General features: G+C 44.9%; 2 protein-coding genes across 2 annotated transcripts in view; both read right to left on the bottom strand.

Moving 5' to 3' along the window:
• Window positions 1-17,298, bottom strand: part of LOC107186428 — a 71,931-nt gene extending 54,633 nt beyond the window's left edge. Inside the window, exon 1 of the mRNA XM_015574286.1 lies at window positions 17,059-17,298. Within this exon, the coding sequence (XP_015429772.1) occupies window positions 17,059-17,084 (26 nt within the window). The 5' untranslated portion in view covers window positions 17,085-17,298. The remainder of the gene's footprint in view (window positions 1-17,058) is intronic.
• Window positions 17,299-21,760: 4,462 nt separating this feature from the next.
• Window positions 21,761-23,331, bottom strand: LOC107186432. Its single transcript, XM_015574291.1, has 2 exons — window positions 23,146-23,331; window positions 21,761-22,749 (listed from the first exon to the last, which is right to left on the bottom strand). Exons 1-2 carry the CDS (start codon window positions 23,168-23,170, stop codon window positions 21,917-21,919), a joined length of 858 nt encoding a protein of 285 aa, XP_015429777.1. The 5' UTR covers window positions 23,171-23,331; the 3' UTR covers window positions 21,761-21,916.
• Window positions 23,332-24,052: the final 721 nt, after the last annotated feature.

Genomic DNA, 24,052 nt, shown 5'->3' with positions numbered 1-24,052 from the left:
CGAGTTAACGCTCTCATAAAGGTGGCTCAAAATTTGCGACAGATCATTTTACGTACGCGCAACGAGGATAATCCACGTCGTTTCGCGGCGTAGCGCGTCGTAAAGCCCGTATACGCGAATTCGTCTCGTTTTTCGCCGGCGAATTATCGACGACTTCGAAAAGGGCAACCTCGTCGTGAAATAAATTGATCGCCTCAGCGGTGTCGAGGGTGAGATCGTGGGATTGCGATCGCGATATCGTAAACGTCTCGTTATCCGTGTGTAGACGGAAAAATTCACGATGCCAGGCAACACGGGGCGTAACGAATCGCGACCCGCGACGTTCTCCGCCGACTAGTCGGTGTTTTATCTCTCTCCGGTTACTCGGCGGCGGTGGCTACGACGACGACCACGACGACTATGATTTCGTCGCTACTCTCGTGTATCAGAGTCAGGCTTCGTGTGGGAGCGTTTGGAGCCGTGATGATAAGTAATGCATAGTTTGCTCGGTGTCGGAGAAGTACGGAGGCAGGACACCTTTGGTGCACGAGAATCCAGCCGGGGGAAAAGAAGCAACGAGACTACGATCGGAGGGAGAAAGAGCGTCTAAAAGGACGCTGGCCGCGGACAGGACTCTCGAGCCGAGGGCTTCGAACCGTGGCCAGCCGCTGGACCAAGCTATACGTGTATGTATAAGCCCTGAACGACCTTGCTGCTTTTTCAATGCAAGGACGACGTTCACTCGAGTAGGCTGATAGAGACAGCGTAGGGCGAAAGAACAGGAGGGAGACAGAGAGCGAGCTACGATTCAGGAGACCTTCGACATTCGCTGCGGAGACTTGGATCGCGCGTCCCCAACACCGTGGGACACCTAACAAACGATCAAACTGTTGGTGTCCTCTTGACCCTTGACACCGGATGTAGAAGTGACGGGTGGGACGAGTGAAGAGAGTCTTCTTCTACCCTTGGATCCCGGATTCAACGAGAACGGGAGTTGCTTTCGTTCGAAGCCGATTCAATCGTAGCTATGTGGCCAGAATTGAATGCGCGTACAATGGACTCTAACTATATTACCACGCGAGGCATTTCCCCTGCACACGTACTTTCGAGCACACAAACTCACGATGAGATGCTATGACGATAGAACTTAGCATGGAGGGGGCTCTGAACTCATTGCCATTTTACTCCCCTACAGCCCCGACCATGGCAATATAGTTACGGTCCACTGTAATTGGAGAACGTGTAAGGAAGACCCGTAAAAGAACCGGCGATACTGGTGTCCGTGACTTCCGAAATGAGTCACAGACGCGACAACCGGAATATTCTATCCGCGGAATCGACCGCGAGGACCTTTGCCCGCGTACAGTAAGTACAGATTTACGGCCAGATGAGAAGGGTATAGCTCGTTAAAGCGTGCCCGTCGCATAAAGCAACGCAGAAGGAAACACCGATTGGTATACGGTAAATTCTCCACGGTTAATAGATTCTAAGTGAACAATTTGCGAGAGGAGCCGCGAAAAAGATGGGTCCGGACGGTCGCAGAGTGGTACGAAACGCCGATTTCGGGGTTCAGAAGCTTAATTTGGGTGTAATAATGGGAATTTAAAAAAATTAAAAATTAAATAATTTAAATATAAACAAAAAAGAATTTTTTTTTCGACGATGTTATTTTAAAGGAAAGTCTATTAATTTTTTAGAAGGCCATAAGAGACCTTGTGATTGATAACTCCGTCATAAGACAATAATTTCTTATTTTGTTTACAAAATAATTATTATTAAAGAACACTACATACTAATTTTGTGCTTTCTTTAATACATATTTACATTAAATACACGCTTACCAAGTCTGGTTTTAAAATTCCTATTTTTACACCCAAATTAAGAATCTGAGCTCTTAAATCGGCGTTCTGTACCACTGCGGGTCGGTCTGTCGGTCATTCGTTTTATATTCGAAGCAATTACTCGCGTCACGACGCTGAGACGTACAAACGATCCTCCGCGCGCGTTCTCCGTTTTTCTCCTCGTTAAACGCCCGAGCGTACGTCATCCTCGCGCCTCGTCCGTTCGCGCGAGAAATATTCAATTACGAAAAACCCCGCCTGAAGCGTGTCGAGTAACGTCTACTCCTCGAGACGACGCACGCGACACCAACGAGCCAACAGGGCTCGTGAATCCGCGTCCTCTGCATTCCACCGCCAAGCGAATACGGCACCGTGTTTGGCGAAGGATCGAGGCGAAAAAGGGCCCGGCAATTTCCGGTGGTCGCGAGTTCGTGTTTTTCCACGACGTGAAGTTTACATATCGTCTCCAGCGAACCGCCGCCGTTGTTCACCGTAATTTATACCAAATTAACATTCGGTTTAACATGTACTTCAGGACTTGAAATAAATTTACTAAGTGGTAGTAGGCCTTTTCCCTACGTTACTTTTTCCCCTAGTGGAAGCCGAGTTTGCTCGCCGGTGTAAGGGAGACCGGGACAGATTGTAACCAAAAAAGTTTTCACAATTTTTTCTTAAAAGTGTTTTCCTCAATCAGGAAATAATGTACGCGATTTATTGCTCACATCTTTGGTCAACTCATTGGGTCAAACATTTCCAAAAAATATAAATGAAAATGCATCCTGCTGCGATGCCAAATTTGTCGTTCAGAAAATGTTAACTATGTTACAACTTACCCCGTGTTACAACCAGCCCCGGTCTCCCCTACACATACACACGTTGCTGCGTCTATCCGTGAAAACGTTCCTTTTTCCGCGGCGAAATCGGATACGAGATAGCGTTACGTGGAACGGAAACGAAGACTCTGGTGGTCACTCGTTTCGGAGAACCGAGTCCTCGAGGAAGGCTTAACGAGCAGGATCCCGGAACAACGGCCTCGTTAAACTTACACGATAAATTGTGGAATTACCAATAATCAATTCGCTACAATGCGCCACTAAAGCACGATCGCTTCTCGCTGCGAGAGCTTTATTACCCGCATTAAGCGGTGCAAAACCTCGGTCGAGTTTAACGGCGCATTAACGTCGAAACAGCGGCGCTCGGCGTCGACAAAGGTTGCCCTCTTGGAATTCGCGTCGTTCTTACGCGTTCTTAACGCCGCAGCACTTTGTCGAACCGTGTAAAAGGATTTCGAGGGACGCGAACAGCGACGGGAGTCGAGGACTCGACCGCAATTCGGAATTTAAACTTCTACCATTCGGGATTAAGAAACTATCTCGAGAGGTAATGCAAAACGAATCGGTGAGAAATTTTGTCGATCTACAGATGTAGGTCACAGGTAGAGAACATGGAAACTGAATTTGTACATACGTTAAAAAGTCAGTGGGAAAGCAGTGACGTCGACGGCAAAGGAGGACCGAATCCAACGGGGGAGTTTGCGAAGCTTCCGCGGCCGAAGAGAAACGAGCAGATTGAATCGGATTTCCAGCATAATTAATCGAGGCGCCCAGCGGGGACGGAAAAATACGATCGTTCCTCTTTCTCTCCGACCCGTTGTCTCTGTCCTGTTCCTCTGGTCTCTGTGCTCTACCCGGCTGACGGTGGTATATCAGCATTAGAGGCAGAACTCGTTCTCGAGGAGTTGGCATTTGCAGAGGAAAAGGTGAACGTATGAAATCGTCGGGTGCTTGGATCGGGGCGCGCTCGCGGTAAGACCGATCTCGACCAATCGGGACCTTCATGCTGCAGGAGTAGGGGCGATCGAAGGTGAGGACGATCAAGCGCTCGCGAGCACGCGATTATTTCGTAAGGCGAAGGACGATAAAGGTCGAATTGGACTTGCATTCGCAATCGGTTGCACCGAACCGTGACCTGCAGACGCGTCTGTAGCTAAATCAAGACGCGTTTTCGCGTCGTTTCATGTAGCTAATTAAACACTAGTTTCCTCGAGCCACCAATTTATTCGGATAAAGTTGATCCCAGCGTGGAACTGAGACTCATGGCTGTTAATCCCTGCTCGATTCTTGAAATTAATTGCCGGCCAACTTACACGATTCCTCGTCGCAAAGTGGAGGCGAGAGATGATCTCGATAAAGTTGTCTTTTCATCCGACCGCCGAGTCTCCCGTCATAAGCAAGCTATCGTGGACGTTACGACAATAACGCGAATTTCAACGGAGCACGGTATAAACGGTGATTGCGGCAATATTGAATTCGTTCGACGCGGTTATAAGGGATCCGATCGGTGAAATCTTTCGGTCCGCGAACGAGCGAGCGCGCACGCTGACGCGAGAAAGCGCGACAATTAACCGCCATTTTCAGATCAATGCTCTTGCGCGGCTCTCACTATCGTATCCACGATCGGCTTCGGACAAGCTTTGGCGGCCGGCGACTTTTACTTTCCGTTTCTGTCGCTCTGTCGCGTTTCGTCTTGATACGCTTGATCGTAGCACCGCCACTAATCAGCTTCTAAAAACCTTCTAAAATTATACATCTGTTTCGTTGTAGATGGTACTCAAAGTCTGTGAAAACGGAAGGGGATCGCAGTCAATAAGTTACGATAATGGTGAAGCATCGGTACCTAAGTTATGTCAGGATGATGGAAAACAAAGAAAGTAAGGACGAGACACAGGGAAGAAACCTGCCACTGCAAATAGACGAGATCGGCAAAGGAGGAGAGGAAGCGACGGATGTCGAAGAAACGAAGGGGGATGATGCGGAGGAAGTCGGGATTGGCAGGTTCGAGCAAACGTAAAAGCGTGAAGCGTGAGAGGAGAGAAGAGGTCGAGGAGAGATACCCCTGCGATCCTCTCGCGATCATCTCAGTTGGATAGCCATTCTAAATACCTTTGCGTCGTGATACGTATCAAACTGCAGTTATTAATGCTCGCGCTAATAAACGAAAATTAATGGTATAAATTGGAGGTCTAGCGTTGATCCGAAGCGATACAAGAGTCACCTAAAAGATTGGTCTACCGTTTCGAATAAATAAATAAGTATATAAATGACAGAAGGAAGAGTTCAGGAAGTTGAGACGGAAGGAAACAGGAGAAAAGAGGAATATGACAGCTAGGCAATACCAGTGAAAAGGATTGGATCGTGCGACACAGTAAAGGGAACAAAGTAAAAGGAGGAAGTGGGAGAAAGTGTGGAGGTAGGACAGGGCAGGACCGAGCAAGGGCAGGACTGAACAGAGGGAAGAAATACAGGACGAACGCGGCAGGAGGCTCCCCACGACTTTGGAGAACTCATTTGCGAGTATCGTAAAGCGATTACTGGCTGGTTCCTTCGCTCGGCGGCTCAGGTCAAACAAGAAATTGCATAAAGCCGCTGTCCTGGTGAAACGACTAAAAAACACCGCGTGTGCTCGCCCGCGGAAGAACAAGTAAAAGAGAAATACAGAGAGAGTAAGGGAGAGGATTTTTAGTGCGTCGATCGAGATCTCGAAATAAACGTCACGAATATATGGGGACCCGGCCTAAGAAACCTGGAAAACAATAACGAGGGCGCGCAGGATACGAGGCTCTCGTAAAGGGAAGATAGGACGTGCGGTGCTAAAAATGGCCAGACACGAGATAAAAGAACGGGTAGGCGGTGCAATGAGGTGCACGAGAGGGAATGCGAAATAGGAACTGTAACGAGGCTGAAAAAAAAAAAATATTTTACTACCCCTTTTCCCATCTATACATACAGCAAAACAGTTTTGCTATGCGCGAATACGAACTTTATCTTTTTCGAGCGTGATTCGAAGACAACGTCCACGAATATCTCTCTTGTTCAGTGTTGCGGCGTACTCGCGATAAGCTCGGGATTAACCACTGCTCTTTGATGAATTAATATCGAAAGATGGTGTGTGGTAATATGTGGTTTAAATGATTGACACAACTTAACAACACACTTAGAAGGGAAGGCACGGAAGTGCCCCCCTCCGATTTTGATGAAACTTCATATGTCTGTTAAGCAGTCAAAAATAAGGGATACGTATTTTTTTTTATCATCTGAGAGACGAATTTAAGGGATGAAACTACGCTTCGAAGTTTCGATCCGAAGAAATACTGCTTGTTCTTGTTATAAAATCTATGTACCTACTATATAAATCTCCAATCCCTTGCGGTGGGTACATAGTTTGTAACTTCGAGGCCGGAGAGGGTGAAGGCAGTGAGGAATTAAACTGGAGGGTTGCTAATCTCCGATAATGTATGGTAAGGGACGGGGAAGTTATTATCGACCACCACGATAGCTCGAAACCGTTAAACAAGAAGCGTGGTCGGGCTCGAACCATGATTCCGCGTGAATCAGATTACATACTTCCCCCTCGACTTTGACGGCTGGTCAAACTATAGCCAGGGGAATTGTGTTCCAATGTACATGTATGTACCTACATAAGTATGTGGCCGGTCGAATGGTATGTGCGTTTGATTTACATATAGACGCGAGCCCGTTGGAAATGGATTTCATAAAAGGAAGTACGGGAAGCTACAATGGATGTTGTAAAAGAGGATACATCGCAATAAGCGGCGAGAAACGATATTCTCCGTGATGTTACGTTCGACGTTCACGATCAACGTCGAGTCTAGCGACGTTTCTCAACGAGAATTTCATCACGATCGCACACCAGTCGTATTGCTTTATTACACCCTCGCGTTTTCTGTATCCTACGCGGAACTCGTATTAAATCCGTGCCTATTAACGGTCCATTTATTTTCAGGCAAAGACACCTCGAAATTTCTGGACAGACATTGACTGAACGTGGCCTAATGTCTTGTTCGCGCGCTTTAATCGCGGAACTCCGAGAACGGCGAAACAAAAAGAAGAGTCGGGGGGGGGGAGACAGACAGCGAAAAGCCATAGAGGGCAAACAAGGAATGGAGGAGAAGGTGGTGAAGAAGAAGATGATGATGAAGAAGAAGAAGAAGAAGGAGTAGGAGGAGAAAGAGGAGAGTGAGAAGGAGAGGAAGTGGACTCGGTATGGTCACGGACGCCGTAGAGCAATTAAAAGCAATTCCTCTTGGCTGTATATCATTCTTACGTGCACTACTGCCGCAGCTAAGCCCATTAAAATCGACCTTCGACTCCACCCGCCGGCAACAACGGGATCCTGTTGTTCCTATTGTTTTCAAGAGGATCATGTAGAACACACGGGCACAGAACGTCCAACCGAGAGGAGAGCGCAACAACCAGGTGAACGTTTTCTTTCCAGCGTTCAAAACGTGTATGCGTTTGCCGTTATTTAAAGAGGGAATCTATGCCATTCGTATAAAATTCATTTCTGTTCGAATACGCCTACAGATCGGAAGCTTAACTTTGTTTAACTTTAACCCTGCGACGAGTGAATCAACCACGAATCTCCCGTCGTGTATCGAAGATCCAAGCAAATGAAAAGAAAAGAGAAGTACCTACGGTTACGAAGAGGTTTGCGGAAACACGCGTAGAGAGGTATACACGTGGGAGAATCTACATATTTAAATTGTAGATTATTCCTCGGTTCCGAGACTCGTGGGTCTCGAAAGCTGTTATCCGAGGACTATCCCTCCGAGAATATATGCTTGTTTATATGTATATATATATGTACAATATGTATGTTGTATACATATATGTAAGTAAGTACATACAGGTACCTTGCATTCGATTCAGGGGGTCTGTTTCGTCACTCCCCATCTCGTCTTACCAACTCTATAAACCACTATGTATATGCATATCGCTGAATAGTTGTAGGCATTCCTAATGATGTTATTTAACGATATTTCGTTCAGTAATTTTCTTCAATGTGCAAAATCAAAGGAAATTCTCTCTAAGAGGAACGCTGCAAAGTTGTCCTTTGAACGCAGTTACATAGTACGTTGCAAATTATAATACATACATAATATAAAAGAGATCCCATATCTCGCGTTTTTTCCAATCAAACGTTTATCAGACTACTTTCTGTGTCGGCTACGTAAAGCAATCTCGACAGCATCCTCTCTCCCTCTCCTTTGCTGTTCTTTGCTTCAGTTTCGCGTCACTGTTCGCGTATTTATTTTACGATGCGTTGAGCGACATGGTGCAGCAAAACTCTTGAAACGCTCGATCGTCAAGTGAAACTTGAAAATACGCCAGCCAGCATGATTTTCGAGTGGTATAGATCGATACACCGACATTTCGCTCACCTAAGCTCCCTTTCTCTTCCAGTACGAGCCGCAAGTTTATGGTCTCCACCGCCATTCAGCGAAAATAAATAAGCAAACGTGCCACGAATAACTATCAAAGCAAACTCCAGGGATTCGGCGTAAGATTTTCGACGGAAGCAATTTTGCACCCGGAAATCCGTATGAAACGAGGCACAGGGAAGTCGGGATAAAGGTGATTCGGATTGGAAAAATTTCAGCCAGAATTTAAAATTCATTCAAACCTCTGGTTCGATGAAAGTCAAACGATCTGGAAAACGATTGAGGGCCATTGATCGATCGCCCTCGAAGTATTGGTAAAAAGAAAAATGTCACGGCTACAGGCTTGATGGATGGTCCCGTGCACGCGGAAATCGACTAGTCAAGGGAGTACTAATACGGAGTAGGTAAATACATTACGTAACCAGAAAAAAGAATAAAACGACGACCTGGGAAAAAAAGGGAGGTCGGCCAGAAACGGAGTAAAGTCGTCCTCAAGAAATCATGTTACACAGGGGACATATTTTTCACGCTCATCGATACACATAGGAAATGCCTTTCCGTCGTTTTTCATATCAACGTACGACTTCTGCCTCCTCTATCAGGCCTCCGACTCGAAGCGAAACGTGCGTTTCCTGCGCTCCGTATCCAACAGAATTTCCCATCACGCCCGAGTCGGATATATCGTAAATTCGACAGGTGTTACGCATTCGAATTGGATCGCGTAATCGCGAAACCATCGATAATTTCTTTTGCACCCAGCATATATAAATATATCTGCGTGCGTATATTGGGTATTAAAAGAGTATTCATCAAGGTTTTCGCGGTTTGAATCACGTATCTGGATCGACGGTGGTTCACTGAAAAATGTTAGACGGATGAACAGCGGCGCTAACGACTCCGGTGGAAATCAATGAGCACGAAGGCGCTCGAGCCTGAAATTAATCGATTCAATATCGAGATATCGCCGGCCATCGATCGACTTCCGAGAGTACTAAGAGAGGAAATAGTGAGAGAAAAGGGGGGAGGGGGAGTGGGAGAGGTAGAGACAGACGAGAGGGAAACTTTAAAGGCCATTCGAGGCGCAAAGAGTCAAGTAGCCGCAGGTGGTAAACCAATCAGCCGCGAGCAGATCGCACGTGCATTTATGCTGCACTTAGGCCACAGCCTAATGCATCTATGGCATAAAATGCCCGAGTATTTGCGGTCCGTTGATCGCTTCGTTTTCTCGTTCTCTTGCCCGCTCGACCGCTCGTCCGCCACCGATTTATCCTTCTTCTTTTTCCCTTACACCGTTGCTAGCAGCATTAAAATGAAATTCAGACGATCACGAGTCAGTTTCACCGTTCCACTTAACCCCGACGCGATTCGCCGCGCGATCACCGGCGCGGTCGAGTTGTCAAGAGTTACACGGCTGCCCTTGTTGCTCCATTATTAATTGGCGGTGGCAGTGATGACTATTCGACCGCGGAACGGTCGGTTCGATTATTATTTCCAGGGCTCGTGGCTGAAACTGCGTCTCGTTAACTACGATACGGCGTTAATTAAGTCTTAACGCGTCCCGCTAATAGAGATTTCCTCGGTCGTTGAGAGTATCGCGTTAGTTGGTGCATACCAAATGAAACTACAACGTGGTGTGGATGAAGGTGTCAGTGCAAGAACTCGCGGAGAATAAATAAAGAGAAAAGCGACATTATGTATTAAAATTGGAAGGTGGACGTAAAAATGATTAAAGCTTCGTGCGTGAAAGTAGCCGTCACACGTTTTTATGTCGAATTTGAAGCAGTGAATATAACGAAACGTATACCTGCTCAATATGCAAGCAGTGCTCATTTCCAATCGGCCTCACTTTTCAGCGTTTAACGGGCGACGCGGACCGTTTCGTAATTTCGTGGATCGTTAAACCGGCGGCGGCGTGTATTTACATACATATGTATAACCAATACTTCCAGTATTCACGATTTACTAGATCTGTGGCTTAACGTCTCTTCATTCGGTTAACTAATTGCAAGACGAGAATATTTCTAAACCTCGGAGCTACTCTCGAATGTGAATTCAAACCTGGAATAGCCTGTGGATCACGAGCCTCCTGGTCGAACGGGGAGGAGACGAACAAGGCAAAAAGAAAGTCGCGGAGAACGAGGCTCTCACGATTGATCTCGCCGAAACATGGCTGCTCCCTAATCGCCTTCTAGTTCAGGACCGAGACTCGTTCGAGACAAAAGCCTCGAATGATCAGAAGGTATACATATACATACATACAGCATACATAGATAAATACATACATACGAACCGTGTTCCTCCTCGGGCGACCTCGCGCGATCGACCAGCAATTACCACCGTTCCGAACGTTCTACCCACTCACGAAGAGCATTCGCGTTCCCTGATTACGATCTACCTGCTTCGATCTTTATGATCCCTGATTCTTTGAGGATTTCAGACTCGGACCCTGTTGAAAATTCAAGGAAATAGCTTGCGTAATATTTATCGCGTTCTTTGCTCCCTTCGAGTTTAAATGTATATGCCACTAGAATCTTATTGTTAGGTCCAGGGAGGAGAAATCCTACGATGACCCAGATATTGGGACGAAAAATCGTTAGTTGGTTAAAGAACAGGCATAAATACTGTCGTTGCATAAATGTTCCGATGCAGCGCCGATCAGAAGCGACAACTGTTTAAAGCAAAGATGATGTAGATAACGGATTTTCGAGATAAATTCCAAGCTCATACATTTACCAACGAATAAAAAGGTGTAGGTACCATAATTCTATCGAAGGCAATTACGCGAGAAGCTTCCGGACGCTTCGAAATACATTCACTATTGAAAATCAATGCGCCGTAAAATTTTTCAACGATAAGTCCTAAGTGCAAAACAGTGTACGTACACATACTCGTGACCAAATCGCAGGAAAAAATGCCAGAGCCTTTCTAGCCTTGCGATCGAACGTTTGATAAATGTAATCGGATATCTAGATCGTACAATGAGTGTCTATAGCCGAATTATAGCGCAGATATACATAATTTCCGGCAGACAGAAGGATCGCCAACAATTCCGAACGAGAAACTACGCGAAGTCGCACATGTGCTGCCGACGAATTTTTCGCGCGTGCTAAATGGACACCCGATATACGGATTACGGGAAGCCCTACCCATTTTAGCCAGTGACGCGTAATTCCCAATGACATTCCAAATATCGTTATTCGATTTTATTCGTTTTAAGCTGATTTCATTCGATTTCATTCGATTTACGGCCTGCAACCTTTTTCGTAAACGTCTACCGGATGGCGGTGTTATTTTTAACAGGAAATGGAGCTCGTAAGAAGTCCGAAAACGATTCGAAATTCAACGCTTACGCGGCGGTGGCTCGTGTCGCTCGAAAATCAATTGGCGTTGATTGACGTCATCGTGAAATTTCACGGCTCCCACATGCATCGGGTTCCGACCCACACATTCACGCACCAAAACTACCAACGAATGTCGGCAGAACACCACCTCCGAGCGAAACATTGAAAACCTGGAAATTTTCGACTATGGATGGATGAAAATTTCTGGCACTTCCAACGGTGGCCGTCAGTGGAAAAGAAGGACAATGGTACTAAAAGACAGAGGGAACAATCGTTGAATTCCGAGCCAGTAGGAAATGGAGTATCAAGCAATATTTTATCGAGTCTGTTCGCGGAGCTATAGAGAGCGATTTAAAAGTGACGCGATCGTAATTTGTCGTTTGAATTCCAAGGCTAGCGTGAAACGGAAACACGATTGCGAATTCGATCCAACCTAGTGGAAAAATCTGAGTGATCGTAACGTTCGGTTAGCCACGTAACTTTTGTTGTGTCGGCCTGCGAGTGTGTCAAGGCTGGACTTGGCATCGAAACGTGACTGCACAAGTGCACACGATACGTCCGTGTGTATACCACTTCTCGAAATCGTTTAAACGCTCCAAGATCCCCGGGTGGTTCGTTGTGGCTCGAGCCACTCCGCGATCGTTTCGCTGCCGCTGTGTCCTGCGAGAGTCTCAGTCGAGGATATCGCGGGATCACCGCTGAAATCGCTGCTCGTCACGGATCACCGGTGCCCGGGAACGAAAAAGGAGAAACAGGAAGTCCTGGAGGCGCTTTCGCGTCGAAACGGTTATTTCACGACGACGTAATTCCACGACGCGACTTTTTCTGTCCGGCTGATGCCTTCCTAAACCGGTAATCGCGTAATCTTATTAGCCGACTTTCTGAAAACCGTCCACTTGCCGCACTATGCTCGACTTTTATATCTACATAGTGCATACGTAGACATATTATGTACCTACATATGCAGGTATGTACGTATAACATTACGTCACGTTTTAAGATTCTATTTGTTATTATTATCATAGATATTCCAGCGCGAGGATAGATTCGTCTAAAACTAACTCCACTAAATTTTCGTCGATATCGACGAATAAACAGAGTGTCGCGTCAGCCTGGCGGCGCACGAGGCGAGGACCTGATTAAACGTTCCATGGCCTAACCGAGTCGTCTACACGTTGCATTGTAAACGTTAATGGTACCTCCCGCGTTGATTATAATTCGACGGACGCCACCGATAATGAATACAGTGAAATCCTTTAATGAACCGTTTCCCTCGGCGAACTCCTAATCAGACGTATCCTATTAGAGCCGTTCGGCTATCGAGTTTGTCTAACGAATTATGGAACAGTGTGTTTCGCTATTATCCAGTTAACAATCTAGCAGAACGTTGATTCGATTCCAATCATAGCTAACGACGTATTCTTTCGCTGAACTACTCCAGTCTTACAAGGGAAGGCACGGAAGTGCCCCCCTCCGATTTTGATGAAACTTCGTCTGTCTGTTAAGCAGTCAAAAATAAGGGATACGTATTTTTTTTTATCGGCTGAGACGCGACTTTAAGGGGTGAAACCATCTCTCGAAGTTTGACTTAGTATTTAATCACGAAAATCGACAGTCGTTGCAATAACCTTCTAGCTTCGTTCGCGTGTTCGACTTCTCCTCGCGAATTTGATCCGATCAGTTAATCGTGGCTGCTCGACATTTACATGGCTCTAAACGTACAAGACTGTCTGATAAAAATTAATTCCACGTATCATTTCGATGTCACGCATCGTTGACTGTCGCGTCGTTTAAAAATAAAAAATTCATAGAAGCGTCTGGACGGGCGGACAACACCAGACGGAGAATTAGAAATGCATCGAAGATACGATTGTTTTGTTCGGTTGCGACTTCGTGCGACCAACAATCTCTTGCTAGGTATATACGTGATCTCTCTGCCAACACAAGTTCCTTCGCAGAGGTGAATCACTACTCGTGACTCACACACGAATTCATTCGCAAACCCAACAGCGTCGTGCCGCACTGCATCGCCCGGTTAGTGTTTTTTTAACGAATTCGAAACAATGTTATCGCAGCCGAGTACCTTCCCTCTTACCCTCTCGATATCGTCGCGAAGCAGAAGGTTCGATATCAATCAGGACAAACTCGTAACTCAAGCAAGGGAGTCAAAAGTGCCCTTAGACCGATGTTGACTTGTAATATACCATTCGATAGCTTGTCAAGAAAAAATAGTCTGTGCCAAGTTTGAACCCTATATCTCGCTATACGTGAAATCATACAATATACTTATTTAATAGAGGAAATACAAAAATTCAAAGTATAAGTTACAAAGTAATAACTACAAGTCAAAATCGGTCTAAGGGCACTTTTGACCTTCTTATCCTCCTATACCCTTTACATTGTTTCTGTACCATATGGGTACATATGTATGTATATGAAATTGTTTCCCGGAAGCGTGACCACTGTCTGGAATCGTAACAGCCCGGATGCTACCGATGTCGGTGATCGGTCTGCCCGCCCAGCCGTGCTTCGTAATTTCCGTGTAAAGTGTTGGCGATTCTTTTAAATATTCCTGCAGCAAGGTAACGGGCCGCAGTAAAATATAATGCACGGCGCAACGTTCAACTTAACGCGCAATAACTTACGACGGTTACGGCCCTTAACTCTGTTTCATCGTACCACGTGAAAATAGTCAGATTAATGAGATTTGTCTGAAAGCGTTCCGACTCCGAGCCGCCCGTCGCCATGACTAAGGATTAATGGGCTAAACAACGATGTTCCCGTACTCTTCTACTCGATCCCGAGACCCGCGACCCGCGACGCAGTTTCCTGCCAATAAAATTTTTAACCGAAAGATAAAATGTGGCGTCTTCGACCACGATTACACCGGCCATTATGGTGTTACTTAAGCCGAACCGTTTGAGCGATTGGAATACTTTAGCGGGCTTAACATTCCACTTCGAGGTTCGCTACCAAAGAAATTCTTGGGAAAATATACATCGTCACGATCCCAAGAACGATAAGAAAAATGTTCTTTCACTAGGTACGAACGACCATCGACGAATGTTCCACGGGAAAAAAAACGAATCACGGTCACAATCGGTGGAGAATGAAATTAGTTATGAATGTTTGATCCACGTGCTTGAATGTGCAACCAAGTTCGATCAATTAAGAGTTAACGAAGAAAAAAGAAAGGCTGTCTCTCTAGCCGATCCTCGAGGAAGGAAGAAGAAAAACGAGGGGAAGGGGGGCGGGAGGGAGGGAGAAATCCGCTTTCTGCAATTAATCGCATCAAGGACGACTTTCCCAGGCTTGAAGAGATGTCGAGGGGAAATTCATCGGATCAAGTTGCTGGAGAGGCACAATGGCCGGTTGATCTCCTTAATTGAAATGCTTCAATTAGAGCATCGTTTGAAAGAAAGAGAGAGAGAGAGCACGCGCAAAAGGAACAGAAAAAAGAGGAACCAAACGAAAAGCTAAGAAGAGTCGAAGGAGTTGTGTCACGATTGGTTGAGGCTTCTTTTACGGGAAACGAGGAAAAAGAAAGTTTTTCCCAGGCGTCGCGCAACAGATATTCCACAATGGGCCCGATTCCCGCGTTCATTAGAGGCAGACGTTAGATTTTTATCAGCTGTTCATCGGCGAATATGAGCCGAGAAGAAAAGAAATTCATCGTTAAGAAACTTTAATAACACTGATCACGAATATCATCCACTTAATCCGTCACGGGATATCGACGTTCAACAATAGCAGCAACAGTTCCCATCAAGACGAATTCGCAAAGCGAAATTCGTGTATTTCGAGCGATTGTTTCCGTCTACTGACACATCTACTAATAGGTATGTATTTCCTTGACCAATGTTCCTTCTGTAGACACCTATATCACGGTCAAGTTTTTCCGTAAGTGGACGTTCACCGATCTGACGCGATCAGTCCGCTGCTCTGCATTCTCATCCGACATTTTTTCCCGCTTTCTATTCCCTTTTTCGGGGGAGCCCCACTTTCGGATCGTTCGCGATAACCGGCTTCTTTCGTATGCAAAGACCTGGCCGCGATACTGTTATTGTTTCTAGACGAGTGTACAGCCGTGCTGCGTGCCTCGGGAATTTAATCTTTCCTCGGAGAAAGGTTCCCCGCGAGTCATGGATGGAAACCTGATACCGTCCAGTTTCGGAGCGAAGAGAACCGTATATACACACGCATGTACCTATGTACACCTAATATTTATAATACAAAGAAAATTCTTTTTCAAGTGGACAAACGCATTAGGCCAATCGAAGACGTCGAGAACTCGACGCTTCGAAATTAGCATTTCAATTTGTCCGCGCAGGTGTTCCGCAGGCGGCAGCCGCGACATCGACCCGAAGACGATCGACGAGTCCTGTCGAGTCTTCGGCTGGTGAACACCTGACATTTTCAATGCAAACCCTCCGCGTACAATGCTCAGGACACAGCCATTTACATAGCTGTCTGCACACTCTTATCCTATCTTATTTCTCTTTCTATACCGATGGACGAATGTTATTAGATTGGAGCGCGTAAAATCATTGTATTTTCTAACTGCACTCCAGAAATACCTACATAGGTACATAGATAGATTGAACGTACATACATATGTACTCTCACGAACAAACTCAGCTTCCGCTAGGGGAAAAAGAGGTGTAGAAGAAAAGTCTCCTACCACTTACTAAATTTATGACAAGTTCGGAAATAAATGCTAAACCGAATATTAATTTGGCATAAATTACAGTAACTCCCACAACTAAATGGTAGCAGGCCCTTCGCCAACTTTACTTTTTTCCCTAGCGGAAGCTGAGTTTGCTCGTCGGTGTACATACAACATAACATATGTATGTATGTTGAAGCAGGCAACTATTCAAGTCAAATTTCCAAGCTTGCACGATGCAGACCCCGTTCTCTGTCCTAACGAAGACGCACAACGTAATTGGCTTTCGATTGTAACCCGGCTACCTGTTAATTTATCAATGGCCTCATGCTCCCTCGTGCGTGCGTTATACAGACAGAGAAGTTAATCCCGTGATTAAACGCGGTACGCGGCTCGCTCGGTGGTATATACCGAGACGAACCACGAGACGTTCTTACGAAATGATCACATTAATCATTTGTCAGAACCCGTTTTTACGGAATCCTTTCGAAAAGAGTAGTCAGTGTTCCACACCCCTCCGATTGTGTTCGCGATAGAGTCTTGATCGGCTATAGAAAAATTATTCCGAGATGTTACGGGATGATGTAAATGTCAACGCTAACTATTGCCACCTACGGACATTCCTATAAAATGAAATGTTTTATCCAAGGCAATGCGCAGGAATCTATGAGAACACGTTGCATCGAAATAAAAGATGCCGTTTTTTCGAAACGAATCATATTGTCAGGTTTGTCGTGCTCCTATGTATGGAAAGGAACGGATGATTAAAACCGAGTCTACGAAAAATAGTTCCCTAGATCGTTTCGAAACGTTTCTATTTGCACCAGTTACAACATCAACACGCCGTAATATTTCACTGGCCTGAGCAAATGCGCATCGTTACGTTCCTCGTCAAACGAACGAGCTTTTATTGCCAGCTACGGCACGTACTGTTATCGTTAACTGTACAAGAGGACGTAAAGCGTAACTAGATACACGTCGTAGACTTACCTTAGCGCGCGTTGTGTGGTCTTCATTTCTGGCTATTTCCCCGCGAATTCTTCGAAATGATTCCCTCTCAACGTCGATCCATCGATTCGTTTCAGCGTGGGGCACACACACACACAAACACAAAATAGACACCACGAGTACTCGACGAGATAAACGAAAACACTCCGAGGCACAATTTGGCACACACTGTGAGCAGAAAGAGCACCGAGCTTCGGCTTCGCGATTCCGTATACACCTATCAATCACTTCACTGTGTTATTTTCGTGCGCGTCGATTCGATGGGCAACAATCTCAATTATTGAAATTAATGGAAAGCGCCGACGTGAGTGGCTACGCTTACGCTACCAGAAATCCGTCAAAGAATCGCGAACAACGTTAAGCACTTTAAAGGATTCCTACCGATTCAACAATGGCAGGATCAAAATTTCCGCCGATCCTTGATGTATTGTTCTCGTTTCACGATTCTGCATCAGTCGAATTGGATGACAGTCGCCGGTAATGATAAAAAGAACCTTAAGGTTGTGCAGCATATGGGTAGCGCTTCCATCGAGCTGGCGATGGTAAGAGGCACGAATTAGATTAGTGGGTCTCGCGACCGAGACACTTGGAGGTTAGGTCGAGTACAGAGAGAGCCACATAACCTCTGTTTCACCAACCCATTGATTCTACGACAGTGTCGTCCGCAGCGAATTGTACCACACCGTCGAAATACTGATTCATTTTATTGCCGCAACGCGCATTTCGACCTTCAGTAATTTCAAATAACGATTGTCATGGCTGCTGATGTATCACGCGAAACTCGAATAATTCACCGACGATAACTGCTCTCTTCACTCGCGAAACATTGTTCGACCTCAACACTCGATATCCCCCAACTTGTAAATGAACACAGTTGCAATGACGCGCGCCCTGACGGGAGCATCACGGTGTCGTGTACTGGGGTACGTTTGTTTCTGTCGTCCGCTGGCTCCAAACTCACTATTTATTCCCCTTGAGTGCACTCCGATGTCCTGTTCGTTATCTTCGGCTCGACACACCGGTATTTCACCTTTCTTTTGTTCTTTTTCTTTTTTTCTCAAAAGCTACCGCTTTGAGCGTTTTCTTCGAACCTTTCCGCTCCGTTGAACTGGAAACTTCACCCAGAATCTTCAGGTGCCGGGTTCATCAACGCAACACAACGCAACGTAAAAGCATGCCACTTAACAAACGGTTGAATCGCTTTGCTTACGCGATAAACACACGGTGGACCGTGTTAGCGGAGAAATCGAATCGAGTTTCTCTGTACCAAACGATGTCAAACAAGAAGATTCCATGGGAAATTCGCGTGGAATGATCGATACGATAATCGGAGCACGACGACGTCGGTTTGGAAAGTCGAAAAACTTGGAATCATGCGGCAGGTGCAAAAGGTGCCGGTTTACACGGAGAAGCGAGCGACCTCCTCTCTTTGCCAGGTCCCAACCGAGAGGTCCACCGTACGAGGACTGGTTTCACGAGACTCCCTGTACCCGACCGGCCAGACTACTGTGGAGAGCGGACTCGTGGAGTGTGGGTCCCGTTCTTCGGAGAGAGGTTTATTCCAGCGAGCGCGAGGAAGTACTGTTACTTAGAGACAGAGCCTTCGGGGCCCACAACGTGCTGCAAAACGCGATGCAAACCTGAACGCGGTAGATGTACAATAATTCCGAGCCGTCGTACAGAGATAAAAAGAAATCCATTTATTTCGTGACCGTTTCTTCTCGCAAGGTGTCCTTACTGTACCGTTCGAACGTTACGACACAGAAGTCTTTCGAACCGTGTAACAACAGAGTCGATATTAACCGACGTCAGTGCTATTCTTCTGTCTTCAAGCTACGAGCTTGGTAATGTACTCGATGCACTCGATGCACTCGATGCACTCGATGCACTCGATGCACTGCCTGCACAGATCCAATGTGTATTTATCTTCTTTTTGGAGTTGCAGCCCGAGAGGCGGTCAGCATTGACATATCCGGTAGTGTTAATGTTTTGATATCTTTGGTCTTGCCGCACAACCTACTCGAAAGTAAGACACCCAAAGCGTTTTGTATTATTTTCGAATTTCAAACTCGTGGAAATGGTGTCTCGTACACAACAAACGCTTAAAGGTCACGCGAATCTAATTGCACGATCGCTAGAATGCACATTGCGTATGATGTATTGTATGGAACATGTACGCGTGCGTGGACACGCACCGACGAATCGCGTGTCCTCCTTCACCCTCTGTTTACTTCTGTGCACGCGAGATTTTAGCGAATCGGAGCTCGATTTTTTGGTAGTCAGTGTTTGCACCAGTGCCCTGCACACTTAAACAGAAATTCATGTCGAACACTGTAACACGTTTTCCAATTAGGTACTTTCTTCTGTCTCCTGCTCTTTTGTCGTGAAAACGAGAACGAAACTACGAAAGATACGCTCACCGCTCGGTAGTCGCGGCTCGACTGGACGACTGGCCGCCTCCGCGCTATTACCCGCCGTACTCACGCCCGTACCAATCATACCGGGGCCCCACGCACAATCTATCACCGCTTCACGTATACCTATAATCTCGAACAGCAGGCAATCCATGGATTTCTTAATTTTAACAAGTGGCCCACTCTATTTATAATTATTAAGTTCAACAATTTCTCGTGGTAACTGTATGTTTAGATTTTCTCTACGAATTAAAACGTCACTATTGCGGTTCGTGAAGCAAACCGAATACTAATCCAGGCTGAATACTTTATTCCGCTAAATATTTTCCAAAACAGTTCAAGTTATTTGTATAAGTCGAAAAGTTGTTATACCCACGTACCTGCACGTGCTCGCGTGTTAACTCTTACGGCAACCCATGTGCACGTATCATATGCAGTACATGCGTACGTGTCGTCGGTGCGTACAAATACACCAAGGAGCGGGTGTAACCGGTTTCACCGATTTTTTCCCGAAAAGCTGTCGCCGACGGTTTATAAAATTGCTTGCTCTTTGTCGTTGGTTGACACACACGGTCACTCATAGAAACTATGTTTGGATAGTTTTTAGAGAATACTTCGATAAACTGTATAAAATTGACGCGAGCAAATTTCTGTTAGTTATTATAAAACGTGAAATGAAATATTGAAAGGATCTGGAGGAAAACAATGGCTACCTGTACCTTCGATACACGCTGCGTAACAGGAATGGATTTTTCAAAATTCCAAACGTGTAATCGTCATGCACTGGATAATGTAAGGTGACACCAAGGCAGTCTAGTACGGAATTGAGACCCAAGCTCAACATCACCGTGACCAAGCTCAATTGAATGGAGTCCCTTGCCTGTGATGCATACCTGTACAACATCGTATTCAATTTTCGTCTATAATAATTACATCACAGAGCTTACAGTTGAAAAAATTGTTGCCGGGATATGGCAAAGATTTCAGGAGTGGAGATTATTACGTCGACAGCTACGCGGCAAATTCTCATTGAATTTATTCTGTTTATGAAGCAAAGAGATTCTCTGTTCTTTGAAGCGTGGAGGCAGATTGTTGGAGGCGATTCATCGCGGGAACTGTTCCGTTGTCATCGAACACAGCAATTTCACTTTCCACGACATTTTTTCTCACGATGTTTCAGTTGATCACAATACGAATTGAATGACGCTATACCGAGAATGCTAATTATATACATGGAATTATACGATCGGGTTGATTGAATGCTCCCGATTTGACAGCCACCGTTACAAATTTTATAGATGACACAATTTTGTGATTCATTGTTTGAGACAAAATGATTCACTCTTTTCCTATAAGGGACATGTATTTCGTTTGATTTAAAAACATTAATACGACACCTGAAATCATAAAACAATTCCGTCTCGATTGTATCGCTATTATGTTTCCGTTGAGAACCCTAATAACTTATGATTTGTGTCTGTACGCACCGTCCATAAATAAAATGAAAGACTGGGAAGAAAAAAAAAGGGTTTGATCACCGTTAATCTGATAAGATAGAATAATGAAATTGCGTTTAAGCGTCATAAATCTACGTCGAGCCTTACGCGTTGCATGATCTTTTGAAGATGCAATATCAATGCGACGACGCCTGCGGAGACGATCATTTGAATCGCCGCTTAATAAATTGAGTCATTACTAGCACGAGGCAGAATACATAGCGAAAGTAATCACTGGAAATGTGCAGCAACGATTGTGGGTGCAACTATTGACAATAAAACCAGCATCCAGCGTGTTTTTGCGTTCCGTAACATGATGTACATGTGCATACATACAGGGGTATAAGTACAATGAGCTTCTGCGAGCAGACATACACCTTTAGATGTGGCTATGAATCGTATGCTGGGTTATGAATTTAACGTAACATGCACAGTATTCAATCTTTTATTTCGAGTAACAGTTTATGTATGCTGGACTATTTATGTATGTATGTATCTGAATGATTTCCGATAAATATCGAAATTTTTTTATTGCAGCAGTCGAAAAAACAGACCTCTATCGCACCGATTATCCTGTAGCAGCAACCAGTAGAGCTGAAAAGGTGGAAAGTGCTACCACCTAAAGGTTGAATCCCGCAACTAGTCATTCCGTGACTGGATGCCGGTCGAACAAAATGTACATATGTAATTCGTAGCGCATCATACAGAAAAGTAAGTGTACAAACTTTTATGATTATTTTTCTTATACTCGGATCCTTTTTACAAGTTCGTCACATTTATGGAAGTATTTATATTATTGTGTGACACTTCATCACGCGCTGTTATGTACTAATACATATATGTATTTATATATAAAATGTAGAGTCATTGCTGTCTTAAAAGTACACCTTTCGATAAATGTCAGTTTATCAATACTCAACCAGACCCTCTTTACATATTCAAATGTAAGTGTTGGGCGGCAGCGATAATTTGGCACTTCTGCAACTCCATCTTTTGTTCCTTCAACTTTAAAAGTCTCTTCTGTATTTCAAGCTCGTTTTGTCGCATCGCAATTTCTTCTTTATGCCTTTTTTCCCTGTTCTTCTCCGCAACTGCAAAATTTCTCGACATCTCGTCCAAAAATCTTTCGAAAAGAGCTGTCAGAGACCCCTTATCATCCAGCTCCTCCTTTTTGTTGTTTGTCACTGAGTTCGATGTTGGTGTCGCGAGAGGATCATCGCTGGTATTGTTTAGCTCCTCGGATATCGGTTTCGGTAGTATAAACGTGTATTTTGCGGAGCCACTACTTGGCGACGAAACTTCACTTTCTTCCAAATACTTGTGCCTTCTTATCTTATTAAAAATTTCATCCAACGCTCTTCTATGTTCCCAGGGTCCAAAGTGGCTCATTCTGCCTGGTTTTTTCAGTCGTTCCCGAAAGACAAGGTTCTTGTATTTACGTTCAAGAACTCGCCATTTGTTCTCGCATTTCTGTGGGCTGAAGTAAAATCCGTAGTTTCGCATTTCAAGTGAGATCATCTCAAACATTTCCCGCAGGCTTCTGATCTGTGTAGATTTCCCTACCATTGATCGATACTTTTTGTATTGGCTGATGAGACACGTAGTTGCTTTGCTGGTCCACATTCTCAGAGCGCCGACGTCTGCGCTCGATAGTATCGCTCCATTATTTTCGAAGCCGGGAAAACCGTTTTTGTGTTCCTCCTCGACGTAACACTGTAGCGTCGGTTCCAGCTTGATTTCCATTTGTGCATCGACCTTTTCCCCTTTCAAGAATACATTTACAAGTCAGAGTGGTTTTAAACTTGTCCCGAATCGACCGAGAGTAACGACCGCAAAAAATTAATGAAACGGATATCGAACTGAAATATCGTACGTCACAGCTTCTTTTTCTTCTTTCGCATGGTCTTGGACAGTGTGGAATAATCGAAGCGTAATGAGTTTAGAAAAACGGGTCACGGTGTTCGATTTTCCCGCGCAAAACAATTCCAAGTATGTATGTATATATTTATTTACATGTACAAACGCTTATAACATATCTACTCTTGTGCAAACTTCGGATCGATGGTGATTCGAGCTCCGACATTCAAAGTGTTGAAGTGCTCAAGTAGAACGCAACGTGATAGTACAATGTGAACACGTTTCAGAACAGTTTTTCTTACCTTTCTGCTCTGTAATATCGGCCATATTAGCGTGCCCTCGTAACGTAACCTCCGTTCCAATCTCCGAGAGAAGTCCGGTACGAGTGCCAATCTCGGTCGTGGCACGGTCTCGCAGGAGGCCGAAAAACCAATGGAAACTAGTTCCAAACCGGTTTCATCCTGGAACTGGTTCCGTACGCGTCGAGAACTGGCGGCCATATTAACTCGTACGTCTCACAGCCTCATGGACGCCAAATATACGTTAAGCCAGGTCCACACTTAACAAGTGTTGGGGACAAAAACAGATATGTATAAATGAACATACATCTAGACACCACTGTGAATACATACACCAATGAGCATGTTGAACACGATCCATCGCGTGCCGGTACATATATGTACGTAATACGATAAAGTATTAGGTCCAGTTTGTCCATCTACATATCTGTAGAACATTAGGACGCGACAATTAAACGAGCCCAAGAGAAACAGTATATATGTGCCTATATTTGTATATTTTCTCTACGTATCCGTGGTCTCTAATGATTACGTTAATAAAATTGTACGGTTCGTCAACATTGTACTCGCATAACAATTAATCGAGTCCTGACTGCGCATCGAACTATGATTTATGTTAATATTGAGGATAAAGAACCGTTGCGCAACTGACACACCACATTGAGGCAATTTAGAAGCAAATATTATACAAAGGAAAAAATGATTAAAGCAGCATTCCAGATTTGTTGATAACACAAGTGTATTGCATTATGTACTTGTTAGATCATGCTAAACAGTTGCATAAGTTGCGTGCGTTCCATGTAACGATTCGCAGGCATTTCTACGATTCGATGACCCTTACTATGCTTCGTAAATTTTTCAACTTATTAGAGGCGTTTGCAATCTGCAGCTACTTCCTTTACTTTCGCAT

This window comes from Dufourea novaeangliae, unplaced genomic scaffold (genome assembly GCF_001272555.1).
Source record: "Dufourea novaeangliae isolate 0120121106 unplaced genomic scaffold, ASM127255v1 scaffold88, whole genome shotgun sequence".
NCBI classification, from domain to species: Eukaryota; Metazoa; Arthropoda; class Insecta; order Hymenoptera; family Halictidae; genus Dufourea; species Dufourea novaeangliae.
Note: the sequence above shows the minus strand (reverse complement) of the source record. Positions and strands in the feature narration are given on the sequence as shown.

Excerpts from the sequence above, each read along its gene's own strand:
- LOC107186432 (XM_015574291.1), bottom strand. The coding sequence starts at position 23,170 with ATGGCCGATATTACAGAGCAGAAAG. Across the intron at positions 22,750-23,145 it reads CGATATTACAGAGCAGAAAG|GGGAAAAGGTCGATGCACAA; the intron begins GTAAGAAAAACT and ends TATTCTTGAAAG.